Source organism: Oratosquilla oratoria, chromosome 2, assembly GCF_046742065.1.
Source record: "Oratosquilla oratoria isolate Oo_2021 chromosome 2, ASM4674206v1, whole genome shotgun sequence".
Lineage (NCBI taxonomy): Eukaryota > Metazoa > Arthropoda > Malacostraca > Stomatopoda > Squillidae > Oratosquilla > Oratosquilla oratoria.
In genome coordinates, this window is record NC_134778.1 from 16,881,549 (window position 1) to 16,894,694 (window position 13,146).

The 13,146-nt window shown below is 40.9% G+C and overlaps 1 protein-coding gene across 4 annotated transcripts in view; it reads left to right on the plus strand.

Annotated features, from left to right (window-relative positions):
- LOC143037318 (nucleoside diphosphate kinase 6-like) overlaps window positions 1-7,483 on the plus strand; it is a 7,566-nt gene extending 83 nt beyond the window's left edge. The window contains exons 1-7 of one of the 4 annotated variants that reach the window (XM_076205451.1): window positions 1-225; window positions 2,551-2,690; window positions 2,784-2,862; window positions 2,980-3,009; window positions 5,184-5,326; window positions 5,488-5,648; window positions 7,281-7,482. The exon at window positions 1-225 is cut by the window's left edge and continues 83 nt beyond it. In XM_076205451.1, the coding sequence (XP_076061566.1) occupies window positions 2,785-2,862; window positions 2,980-3,009; window positions 5,184-5,326; window positions 5,488-5,648; window positions 7,281-7,426 (558 nt within the window). In that variant the 5' untranslated portion in view covers window positions 1-225; window positions 2,551-2,690; window position 2,784 and the 3' untranslated portion in view covers window positions 7,427-7,482. Of the gene's footprint in view, window positions 226-342; window positions 366-2,550; window positions 2,691-2,783; window positions 2,863-2,979; window positions 3,010-4,880; window positions 5,048-5,183; window positions 5,327-5,487; window positions 5,649-7,280 lie in introns of those variants that run through there. The other 3 variants (XM_076205458.1, XM_076205463.1, XM_076205468.1) reach the window with 3 other exon arrangements.
- The last annotated feature ends 5,663 nt before the right edge of the window (window positions 7,484-13,146 follow it).

Consider the following 13,146-nt stretch of genomic DNA (forward strand, 5'->3'; position numbering starts at 1 on the left):
GTAAACAAAAGGGGTGCAGACGCCGAAGATTAATATAAATGTGCCTTTGTAGTCTGAAGTTATATATACTTGCATCGTAGATACAAGATATGAAAATGTTGGGTAAACAACACTAATGCTCTTCAATAAGCTGCTGTTATTGTTATGGATTGATTTCCCGCTACTTCCATCCTTGAGGACAAATTCGCGACGCCGTCGTGCGTTATATATTTCATCTAGATTCTAGTAAGTCGTGGGTGTTATAGCTTAGATAATTGTGCCATTTTCCTAAGGAAGTTGTGAAGGCATGATACATGTATTAGTGTTTTGTCAGCAAATATTTGGTGTAGTGTCATTATTGTTTGGAGGGGTAGATGATGTCGGAGGTGGGTGTAAGGTGTTACAGGGTGTTGTGTAAATAGACACTTTTAGGATGTGTGGTTTACTTACTTACTTAGTTTACTTAGTGAAGTTCTGAGGTCGATCCTCACAGCCGTAGTGGACTACCGCTGCTGCCAGTCCTGTTGTCCTTCCTTGCGAGGGTCAGTTGGTCTGGTAGTGTGTTTTGAGAGAACCTACTTATGGCAGTGTAGCCTGGCACTGGAGGCTCGTCTGGCACCTTCCGCAGGAACCTGTCCAGTGCATGTTTGAAGCTGTCCACCGAGCATTTAGTTTTCTCTCTCACCTCCTTTGGGAGGGCGTTGAAGATTTTTGGACCCTCATGGCCTAGGCTGGTTGCCAGTAGGGTCTTAATCCTCACCGGGGCTCTTGATGGGAGAGTTTGTCTCTCACATTTACGCCCATGCCTTATACTGTGGTATGGCTTGATTGTAGAGGGCGTGGGGTCCGGAACAAATCCCTCAAGGATTTTCCATGTGTAAATGGCCCTGTATCTTTCTCTCCTCCTCTGTTGAGAGTATAGGCCTAGTGCTCCCTGGTTACTGATATTATCATATTATGAGGAAAATTTCCCATTGGCAGGTGGGCATAATAGTGCTGTTTGAAAACATTGATTATATTTAGTATTATTTTTTATTTTAGTTGTGCACACCTATGCAATATAGGAAGCATTAGAAAATTAAATATTAATTTTGTAAATTAAAATACATGAACATATTAAGTGATTTTCTTGGTGGAAATAGATAACAAAAAACCTTGCTACAAGCATATCTATAAATGAACGAAGCCACTACGATACACTATGGACACCATGCTGTCCTCTGTCCAGTCCAGTCACTGTCAGTTAGACGATGCCTTTAATGTTGTGCACTGGGTGTTCTCCAACTCCAGGGGACATTAATAAGCGTTGTTACAAAGACAATAGAGCTTCCTTGGATATCATGAGAGAGCACGGGGTTCTGCTGTCATCTATTAATTGCCTGAGGTACAATAATAATCAAGCCTTTGGCATCCGTGACGACAACCTGGATGATCTTTAGAATTAGAGGTACTGAATTACTAAATACAGGTTAGGTAAGGTAGGTTAGAATAGATGAATTTATCATCCTTTCATATCTTCAACCTCTGCATTTTTCAAAACAAAAATGGCATATCATTCAACCACCACAACTTCGTTAGTAAATCGGTTTTAGCAACTTTTTTGTTATTGATTTCTGACAAGAAAATTGCATATTATGTTGATGTATTATAATTTACGAAAATTATAATTAATTTTCTATTGCTATATTGTGTAGCTGTGCACTTCTAAAAATTTTCTGAAGTACAATATATAAAATTGTAAGATTTATGGGGGCAGCAACTCCAGAATATTTTACTATAGTATAAGAGTTTTTCATTAGAATCAACAGAATATGAAATGTGTTTTAGAAGGTAAACCTGAGACAACACCTTTCATCCATTGGGATAACTTTTCCCTTTATGATCTGATGATCTTGCTGGACCTCACCATAGTCCTGTTATCCCACACTCACTAACTGCCACCTGTGCGGATGTTTGCACCCATGACATTAACCCACCTTGTGGGTAGATGACATTTTCTGTGGTAGTGTACATAAGAACATAAGAATAAAGGAGACGGCAAGAGACCATAAGGCCTAAACTAGGCAGCTCCAAATCCATCACCACCTGTCGACCCCATCCATAAAGTTGTCTAATCGTTTTTTAAAACGACTTATAGTTTCAGCGCTTACTACATGGTTACTAAGTTTATTCCATTCATTGACCACCCTATTAGTAAACCAATTCTTGCCTATTTCCTTCTTAAATCTAAATTTATCCAGTTTATACCCATTACTGTGAGTCCTGCCCTGTTGTTTTATTATAATGACCTTGTTTGCATCACCCTTGTTATATGCCTTGTTGTGTATGCCACCTCCAAAGCTTTTCTTTCCTTTTCCCTAGTTTTCTGTGTAAAATGTGAACCTCTTTCCAGTTTGACAAATCTACTTCTTTCTCAGTGTTGACCACCAGCACATTGGATGTTCAGTGGTGTTTCATATTGCTTTTGTGCTCCTCAAGTCTTTTTTCCAGGCCATGTTCTTGTTCACTGATGTATGCTTTCTTGCAGCCTCAGCAAGGAATTTTGTAAATAATGCTTTAATTTTCTTGCAGATTCTCTGTTCTTCTGGTGAGAAAATTGGCGAGATCAACAGAATAATAGAAGAGTACAGAATTTTATGAGTTCAAAAGAAGCAATCTGAATTGAATTAGAGAAAAAACTGCAACATCTCAATCCTGTAAATAATAACTAGGTAATCATTTATATATTTTTTTAAATGTGCCAAAGACAATGTTGATATTAGGCTTCATGTTTACTAATTATAAAAAAATAACTTATGTTACAGAATGAATTCAAAAATAGCATTGCAGCTTACTTTAGCCTTGATTAAGCCAGATGTCACCAAAGTTCCACCAGTTCTTCAGGTAACTTTAATTTACTGATCTACTTTTAATGTATAGAAGAGTCACTGAGTACTATCATCATATTATTTGTGGTCATAACATTGGAAAAGAATAATACCTATGTGTAATTTTCCATAGATTTTGTCTCTAGGCACCTATCTCCTGAAGGTAGAGAGGCTTATAAATGATGGATACCTGCAAGTGGTAGTTCAGCAAGAAAGAGATCAAAGAGAACCATCTTCCTGCTGCCGTCCTCCTTCAAAACCCATCAGCACCCTCATTTTCATCTTCAGGTGCAACGTCAAGAAGCTTGACACTAGGTTTATAGACTGGGTTCAAAATCTTCATCAATTTCAACTTTATTTCCTCCACACTTTTCACACAAGGAGAGCTAACAGCTCATGATTGTCCCCCTCCTCTTACTGCTATGGATTGGTGATGTAGACACTGTTCCACACTAATGCAAAAGAAACAACAGCCCCAAGTTTCTTTCCAGAGAGATCCGTTGGAGGGCCCATGAACCACTGCCATCCATTGTAGGGCTGCAAGTTTCCAGTCAGTCAAACTTGAGGTAACAGTTACCGGTAATTGTTATTGTTATATTTTTTGTTCCCCTGAGGGGTGTAGACAGCTCGGCTATGTCTGAGATGTTGATCAAAAGAGGTGTGTTGAGCCAGTTGCTGTCACCAACCACAGAGATGTTTCACTTAAATCCACGTGGATGTAGTGGGCCCCCTTCCTCCATCAGCTGGACACCGTTACCTCTTTACCACCATAGACCGCTCTACCAGATGGCCTGAATCCATCCCAATGTTCGACACCACTTTCACCTCCTGCATAGCAGCCCTGCTTTCCAGACGGGTTTCCAGATTTGGCATTCCAGAACACATCATGTCTGACTGCGGCACCACCTTCACCTCACAGTTATGGACATCCCTGGGACAGCTATTGGGCACCTCAGTCCACCACAGCCACAGCCACAATTCAGAGGCTAACAGCATGGTGGAGCAGTTCCACAGAACCCTGAGAGCAACCCTAATGTCACTGGCTCATTAACATGGTGACTAACATTGGTCCCCAGCAACCCATAGATCTCTCTGGGAAGAAATAGTGGAATGTTATCCGTAGTGTAGGACTGTTTCTTTGTCATGAGATCATAGTAGTAGGAGGAGGAGAGCAATCACTGGTTGTTAGGTCTTAATGTGAAAACTTGGAAGAAATAGAGTTGAAATTGTTGTTGTTGTTCCCATTACAACACTGGTTGAGCAGTCCTGTCTCCCTAAGGAGTGTCATGGCTGGAATGAGGTTTTCCCACAAATCCTATATGGAGTGTATATTGTATTGTTGGTGTGCATGATTATGTACAATACATTCTTCCATAATGTGTTGTATGGGGTGAAGTGTTTCATCCTGGACATTGTCTGTGATGCAGTCATCCAGTCTCTTTTGGTAACTTGAAGGGTTGGGTGGTGGCTGCATCGCAATCTGGCCAAGTGGACTCTGTCCTTTCGTGGGAGAGAGGATTCAGAGGGATGGATATCAGGGGGTCTGGCATGCAGCAATATGTTGTCTTTCAGTTTGTTGATGGAACAGTGAATAATATAATTATGGATATGCTTCCAGAGGCTGATGTTTGGTGGTTGTGGAGAAAGAGAAGAAAGTATTTGCGGGTGATATAGATGATTGGGTGTTGTTTTGATGTTTCTTGGTGTGTGTGGGTGTTCTGCCATGTAGGGCAGTAGGTGGGCTGTGTTTGTGGAGGCTGCAATAAATGTTTGTGTGTCTCATGTCAAGGTGATCCTTGATTTTGAGGACTTTAGTTTCAAGATATAGATGGTCTGTAGGTGTTGTATTTGTGGAGCCTGTAATTGTTTTCAAGCCTTTGTTATGTATAGCCTGTTGGGTGTTGTAGTGTCTTAGTGAGATTAAGGGTCCATGTGGGGTGTGTATAATTCATCACTGAGCATATAGATTGTATTTAAGAATCAAAGTTGATCATGACAGCTTGTGCCTGATTCAGAGACAGACTGCCATTTCAGAGCTACACTCCCTTCTTATCTGAGAAGGGAGGGAGTACAGTTGAAGTGGATAGATATCTTAGGCCTAGTTCAAAACCCTGCAGAGGAGGGAAGGAGGTTGATGAGTTTTGAAAATGGGCACCAAGGAGATGATTCTCTCTGTCATCCATCTTGTAAGACCATCACTAGTAGGTTCCCATCATTAGTGCCAATGTGCTCTAATGCTTGACAAATGTATTTATCATGGACGTGAGGGCTTGTGTATACAGTATGCCATATTTCAGTCATTTTTGTTTGATTAATTAAATTATTTTTAACTTATAGGCAATACATAAAAGAATATTAGATGAGAAGTTTATGGTAATTCGTCAAAAAATGATGCATCTAACCACAGCACAGACAGAGAATTTTTATGCAGAGCACAAGGGTAAATTTTTTTATAACAGACTGGTAACTTTTATGTCCAGGTAAGTTTTCTCAAATATGTTATTATGCATAAAGGATACGTCATTAAATGAAAGCAAGGATTTTTCTCATTTGGCCAATTCTTGAAATAAAAAAAAAATTGGCAGACAAACTTCAAGATAAAATTATTCTAAATGTTTTTTTGGTATCTGTATTTACTCAGTGGACCAACCCAGGCTTTGATATTGTGTCATGAAGATGCCATTAGTAGATGGAGACAAATAATGGGACCAACCAAAGTGTATAGAACCCAATATGAAGCCCCAGATACGCTGAGGGGAATGTATGGACTTACAGACACACGAAACTGTACCCATGGATCAGGTGAGGTTACATTAAGAATTTTACTTCTATCACAGAGAAAGTCACTGCTGAAATGTTGGGGCTTGAACTTGCCACATAACCTCAATTTACCAGAAAGCTTGATTTCATGAAATAAAGAATTCTGGTGTAATAATGTAAAATGTTGAATGTGCATAATATTACCACAAAAGACTTACTGGAAATGCTCTGTTTTATGATGATAGCATGCAAAAAGTAATATGTGTATAATGTTATGAAGAATTTACCAGAAATGCTCTCTCTTTAGGAAAAGTCCATTATATTAAGCAAAACGTCATGTGTGCATGTTATCTTGAAAGATTTGAAAGAAACAACCTCAATTTTTATGGAAAAGTCGGATATATTGAGCTGTATCAAGTACTGTAATACAAATTTGATTTACTGAAATTGGCCTTGGGTAAATTTTTCTATTAAATTGAATTTCTGTATACAGATGCCATTTATCTGAGATAGATTTTTTCACTATTATACTATTGGTATATAGATAAAATTATATTGGGATCATAATTCTTTGGTGTATGAATGTCTGTGGAGTAGGGTAAAATATGAAAGATAGTGAATGTTGAAAACTTGCGAGTGAATCAAAAGATGATGTGGCTGTAAAGGATTTTGAGTGGATGAGGAGGAGGCTTACCATACAATGAAACGGAATAAACTAGATCTGGCTGTCAGGCCCTGCTGCGGAACTCCAATGTCTCATTGCATTGCCTTGGACCCAAACAATGTGGTAAGGGCCAAGGATGACTTTATACATGAGGTGCTGAGGTAGAAAGAGTGTTGATTGGATTTCAATGTGTATGTAGCATGGAGGCAGACAGACTACTAAAGAAGGTGATGGAAGGAGGAATAGAGGGCAGACAACCAGTAGGGAGACCCAGGTACAGATGGATGGAGTAAAGGACGTGGAGAGGGTGGCACCAAGAGAGGACTGGAAAGAATTGGCAAAGGATAGAACCATCTGGAGAGGCATAGTGAAAGCGGTGAAGGGCTGTCTGGCATGACAACCAACAGATCAGATTGATCTGATCAGATGTAGTGTGTGCTCTGACTTGGGCACCCCTCCTACAAAAAGGGAAGGACCTGTGGTGTATATGTATGGATATATTTTATGATGTACTGTATGCACTGAAAACCGTTTCCCCCAAAGGAAGTAGCAAAGTCAAAGAACCCCCACACTTCATACAAGTTAAGAAGCATTTGATGCCCCTTCTCATCTGGAGTAAAAAGAATTGTAAATTGATCAAGTTTGAGGATCATAAACAAAGAATAAACACAATATTGTCAATGTAAAGTGTATGTAGAAAGTATATAATTCCCAGTGACTGAATGGCTTCTACCTCCCCTGGCTATGAGACCACAGATGACATAGGTAGTTGTTGTTAAGGACTGTAGTGTACCAGCACTTCTATCCTTATGGTCAATCTCACACTGCTGTCATGTATTATCTTACATTTCACAAGTTGGCTTAGTCAGCCAAGAGATAGTGATATTTTTTGCCCTAGCTACCTGTGGTATAAGCTTTTCATCTTTTATAGGAAAAGTGAGTGGGAATAGATTTTATATTGAGTGTACTCTCATATTGTTCCATGCACTCAAGTAATTTTATTGTTTCAGATGCACCAGAAACAGCAGCTCGGGAAATTGGTTTTTTCTTTCCAGAATTTGATATTGGTGCATGGCAGAGAACTGATTACAAACATTTTTTGAATGGAAATGTTGAATTGAATGAAAAAGAGTTTTTGCATAGAATAGTTACATGAAATATATATTTGAAGACGTATTCATGACTTTGTATTTGTAAATACAAATATTTATTTTATGAATGAAAATGCTTTTATTACTATCTAACCCTTCTTTTATAAAACAAGAAAGGATAAGAAAAATGTACTTCAATTTGCATTTAGAAAAATGTTTTTCACAATACTGTAGTTTGCATTATTAATCAATTAATAGTTGCCATGAAGTTTACATTAGAGTTGAACACACAATTAGAGCAATGCAACAACACAGGAGAGATATGCATCATCTGCAACAAAGTTATTAGACTACAAAGTTTGAATGATGTTGATACAGGGTACTGGGTGAGAAGCAGGGATGACCCATCATTCAGTAGGAGCCAAGAAAAGAGGGAGAGAGGGAGGGGTGGTGAATGGGAGTGGAGTGGGTGGGGACAACATGGGTGGGAGTGGAATTATGCCTTTTGACTTGACTACCTTCCTTGTAAGGGGGAAAAAAACCCTCAGTATATGTTTATGCATGTACATGGTTTCACTGACTGGAAACCTATACTTAATCTATTGCCTTGGTTGTCTTTCCTGGGACCCATGGGCCCCCAATTCAGTCCATAAGTTATTCATTGAAGAGACTGTGTTGCTGCCTGGAAAGGGTGAGTATGGAATAGTGCATTATAAGTTGATTGATGTCTTCTGTGTGGTTGCTGCATCTAGGGCAGTTGGTGTCTGATGCCAGGCTCATTCTGTTAGGGTACTGTTTGATGTGGGGTCGATGACTTGATCATAGCATGCCAGTATAGTTCTTGCTTCTCTTGGGAGTGATTTCTCTGCTGGGTTTTCGGGTGGAATTTGGTCAAGTATAGAATGGTAAGGGGAAGATGGGCAGAATATTTTAGGGAGTTGCTTAATGTGAAGGAGGATAGGGAGGGAAAGATAGCTGCAGTGGGAAATGCTAAGAAAATGAGAGTGATGAGTGAGGAGAATGGAGGAGAAATAAGGAAGGATGAAGTGAAGGCAGCAGTTAAGATGATGAAAGCAGGTAAGGCACCTGGTCTGGATGGATGCCATGCAGAATGTCTTAAAAAAGGAGGTATAGTGATGGTGGACTGGTTGGTGAGGTTATTTAATGTTTGCTGGAGAGAAGGTAGAGTGCCAGAAGACTGGAGGAGTGCCTGTATAGTTCCACTTTACAAGGGAAAGGGGGACAAGTGTGAATGTAGTAGTTTCAGAGGAATTAGCTTGTTAAGTGTAGTTGGGAAGGCTTATGGGAGGATCTTGATTGAGAGGATTAGGAGAGGAACAGAGGGAGTAATTGGCGAGGAACAGTGTGGGTTTAGGACAGGTAGAGGTTGTGTAGATCAGATTTTTGTGGTAAGACAGATATGTGAGAAAGCTATAGGTAAGGGGAAGGATGTTTTCTGGGCCTTTATGGATCTGGAAAAGGCTTACGACAGGGTAGACAGAAAGGCACTGTGGGAGGTTATGCGGATATACGGGATAGGAGGAAAGCTTCTGGGAGCTGTCAAGAGTTTTTATGAGAGTAGTAGAGCTTGTGTCAGGATTAGAAATGGAGAGAGTGAGTGGTTTGAGGTAAAGGTGGGACTTCGTCAGGGATGTGTTATGTCACCCTGGCTGTTCAACTTATACATGGATGGGGTGGTGCGAGAGGTGAATGCAAGGGTAGAGGGTCAGGGATTGGAGATGGTTAAGGAAAATGGAGAAAAGTGGGAGGTGAGCCAGCTGTTGTTTGCGGACGACACTGCGCTTGTGGCAGGATCGGAGGAGGGATTGAGGAAGCTGGTGACAGAGTTTGGTAGAGTGTGTGATAGAAGAAAGCTGAAGATAAATGTGGATAAAAGTAAGGTGATGAGATGTACAAGGGGTGAAAGTGGCAGTAATCTGGAAGTGAGCATTAAGGGAGAGCAACTGGAGGAAGTGGATAGTTTTAGATATTTGGGTGCAAATGTGGCAGGAAAGGGTGGAGTGAAGGTGGAGGTAGAATGTAGATTGAGAGAAGCGAGTAAATGCCTTGGTGGTTTAAAAAGTGTAATGAGGAATAGGAATCTGGGAATGGATGCTAAGAGGAGACTGTATGAAGGAGTGATTGTGCCAACAGCACTGTATGGAGCAGAAACATGGAACATGAGAGAGGAAGAGAGAAGGAACTTGAATGTGTTTGAGATGAAGTGTCTGAGAAGTATGATGGGGGTTACTAGGCTAGATAGAGTGAGAAATGAGGAAGTGAGGAGGAGAACAGGGGTGGAAAGGGAGCTGGGAGATAGGGTGGATGAAAGAGTATTAGTATGGTTTGGACACATGGAAAGAATGAGTGAAGAAAGACTAGTAAAGGAGGTATGGAAGGCAGAGGTGGAGGGAGTGAGCATGAGGGGACGTCCTAGGATGAGATGGATGGATGGGGTGAAAGGGGCTTTGGGGAAGAGGGGAATGTCAGTTGAGAAAGGACGGGAGAGGACAGAAGACAGGGGTGAATGGAGAATGGTTGTATATGGAAAATGTTGTGATGCATGAGGTGGATTGGACGGGGGAATGGGGGTGAGGTAGTGTGTGTGAGCAAAAATTTTTGATGCAGCCCGAAGGGATTTCTCCCCGTCCTCTCCTTTATATGGGGGGACGGAGAGGGTGGGTCGCCTATTTAATGAAGCGCCCTTGCTGTGGATGTGCTGTGTTCTGCGACACTGCTTCTGACCCAGGGCAGTGGACAGGGTGCAGGGATGACCCGTCATCTAGGAGGTGCTAAGATGGGAGGGAGGGTGGAGGGGTGTGGAGTGTTTTCGGGGATGAAATGGGTGGGAATGTTTTTGTGCCTTGTCCTTTTTGGCTACCCCCCTGGTAAGGGGGAAAAAAGCCTTGGTATATGTATGTATGTATGTATAGAATGGTAGTATATCAAAGCATGTTTGTTTTGTAATCTGAGTATATGTTTTTATATGGAAGTATTGTGTGGTACTGGGGTAAGTTGTACATGTCTGAGAGGAATACTATTGAAGTTGTATACATGTTATATTTAGTAAAGGGACGCTTGCTGGCAGACCAGGTTAGAGCATCACTACTTTTGATGGAGGTCGAGGTGACAGCAGTTTGAACCCTGGTGCCAGCAAGTTGGACCAAGGGCATGATTCATTAAATTCCATGATACAAAGTCCTCTGTAAGGGGCACCATCGTAGCCCCATGACAAGGGGAATTTATGCTGTTAAAGTGAATCATCATCATCATTTGGTAAAACTTTTAACTGCCCTTAACAGTTTTCCCCTTATCATATATATCTGTAGTGCCTCCCACAAGTATTGATAATTGGGAAATATTTTTGTTAAATTGGATAGCCGCTGACGTTCTGACGATCTGTGTAGCTGATCGCTCAAAATTGCGGAAGACATTTTTTTCCTCATTGTTCAATGTGGAACAGAAGTTTCCGATATTCATCTGTGAAAAGATGAATATCGGAAACTTTTGTTCCACATTGAACAATGAGGGAAAAAAGGTCTTCCGCAATTTTGAGCCATCAGCTACACAGATCGTCAGCGGCTATCCTATGGTAATATGGTCGAGCGGTTGTATAGGCTGACTAAAACTCCGTTAGAAATTGTTGGCTCTCCTTTTATTATGTGCTACTATTTGTTTCGGAGTTTGACTACGGGAGGCACTGAAATGTGACAAGATAGGGCAAGCTGTACTCACACTGCGTAGTGATCTTACTCTTGGTGATGCTTATGTCGTGACTGTCTTCGTCAGCTCCTAGACCTGGAATGCCCTCCCGCTTGAGCAGGGTCGCATCGGGTCCTACTCGGCTTCCTTGCTATGCGCTGACCAATCACACCTTAGGCCTATAGCACGTGACCTAGTATGGGGCGGAGTTAACCCGGGACAAAGGGTGCGTCTATGGGAAGCGTGGTGGCTGGGCATGGCCAAGCCACTCTAGGGCTTTGTTTACGATACGCGCTAAAACCCAACTTGCCACAATCCAACTTAACAAAAATTGTATCAGAGAGAAGATTACTCCCAGAATTGGGAAATAATAAGGATATAGACCAAGTTGGAACCATGCATGAATTTGAAGTATGGGAAATTGGAGAGTAAGAGACAGGGCCCCAAGTGTTGCTCCCTTCCTGTGGATTACAATTAGGTCAGTACTCACATAAAAAATAAATAAAATAAATAAATAACTTACTCTCTTACTTGATTGCTTGTCAGGCTGGACATCCCTTCACTGCTTTCACTATGCTTCTCCAGATGATTCTATCCTCTGCCAATTATTTCCAGTCCTCTCTAGGTGCCATCCTTTCCACGTCCTTTACTCCATCCAATCACCCCTTCATACAATCTCCTCTTAGCATCTATTCCCAAATGTCTATTTCTCATTACACTTTTTAACCCCCCAAGGCATTTACTTGCTTCTCTCAACCTACATTCTGCCTCCACCTCCACTCCCACCTTTCCTGCCACATTCATAACCAAGTATCTAAAGCTGTCCACTTCCTTCAGTCTCTTTCCCTTAATACTCACTTCCAATTTGCTGCCAGCCTCTTCCCTTGTACATATCACCTTACTTTTACCCACATTTATCTTCAACTTCCTTTTTCACACACCTTTCCAAACTCTGTCACTAACTTCCTTAATCCCTCTGATTCTGCTACAAGTGCAGTGTTGTCATCAAACAACAGCTGGCTTATCTCCATTTTCTTTCTCCATCTCCAATCCCCAGCCCTTTACCCTTGCATTTACCTCTTGCACCACCCCATTCATGTACAAATTGAACAGCCAAGGCAACATAACACATCCCTGGCAAAGCCCCACCTTCACCTCAAACCACTCACTCTCTCCATTTCTAATTCTAACACAGGCTCTGCTACTCTCATAAAAACTCCTGACTGCTCTTAACAGTCTTCCTCCTATTCCTGTAACGTAATATTAGATATTACGTCATATGTGTAATTATGTTATAGAATTGTGTTCCTTTGTATTACATAACTATGTTCATATTTCTTGTCTATGTATGTATTGTAACAATGTTAAGCAGTAACGCCCGTCCACTATATGTAATCTTGCCTACGTGCGGAGAGGTGCGCACTCTTGTAGAACAAACAGACAAGCGAAATCCTGAATAGTTCGGAGCGCACAGATTTGACAGTTACTAAATAAATAGATTGTTCAAGCAAGTCGAGGGTCCTAAAACTACCCATGTTGACGTGTTAACTTACCCTCCTCCTCACCCGCACCCTTAACCGGAAGTATCCCGCTTCCGGTCCAATGGTATATAAGCGGTTGAAACCGCTCATTCCTTGTCATATTCCCACATATTGATCTCTTGATAAAAACTAGAAGGTTTAGATTCATGAGACGATTGGTGTGAAGTGATCACCCTTTTTGCCTACATTACGTGTCTGATATACATTGCATTACTTTACTTATATTTGTACTTATTACTTATTCTGATGCATGTTCCTGATCTCTTTGTACTTAGATAGTACCATATTGTATACTTATCTTGTGTTTCTTATTTGAACGATAATTTCCATATTCTTATAATCATGTAACGGTCCCATTGACCCTACTGCCCATTCTCTTTTGTGTTGATTGCCTGTAAATATTTTCCATTAATAATTTCGTTTACTAGTTTTATCGCTAGTTTAATATTCCTTTCCTGGAATCTTCTTTGTTACCTTTACTTCTAGTCTTACGAATTATCTAGGCCCTGACCAGATAGTTCAGTCCTACAGTGGCTTCTAGA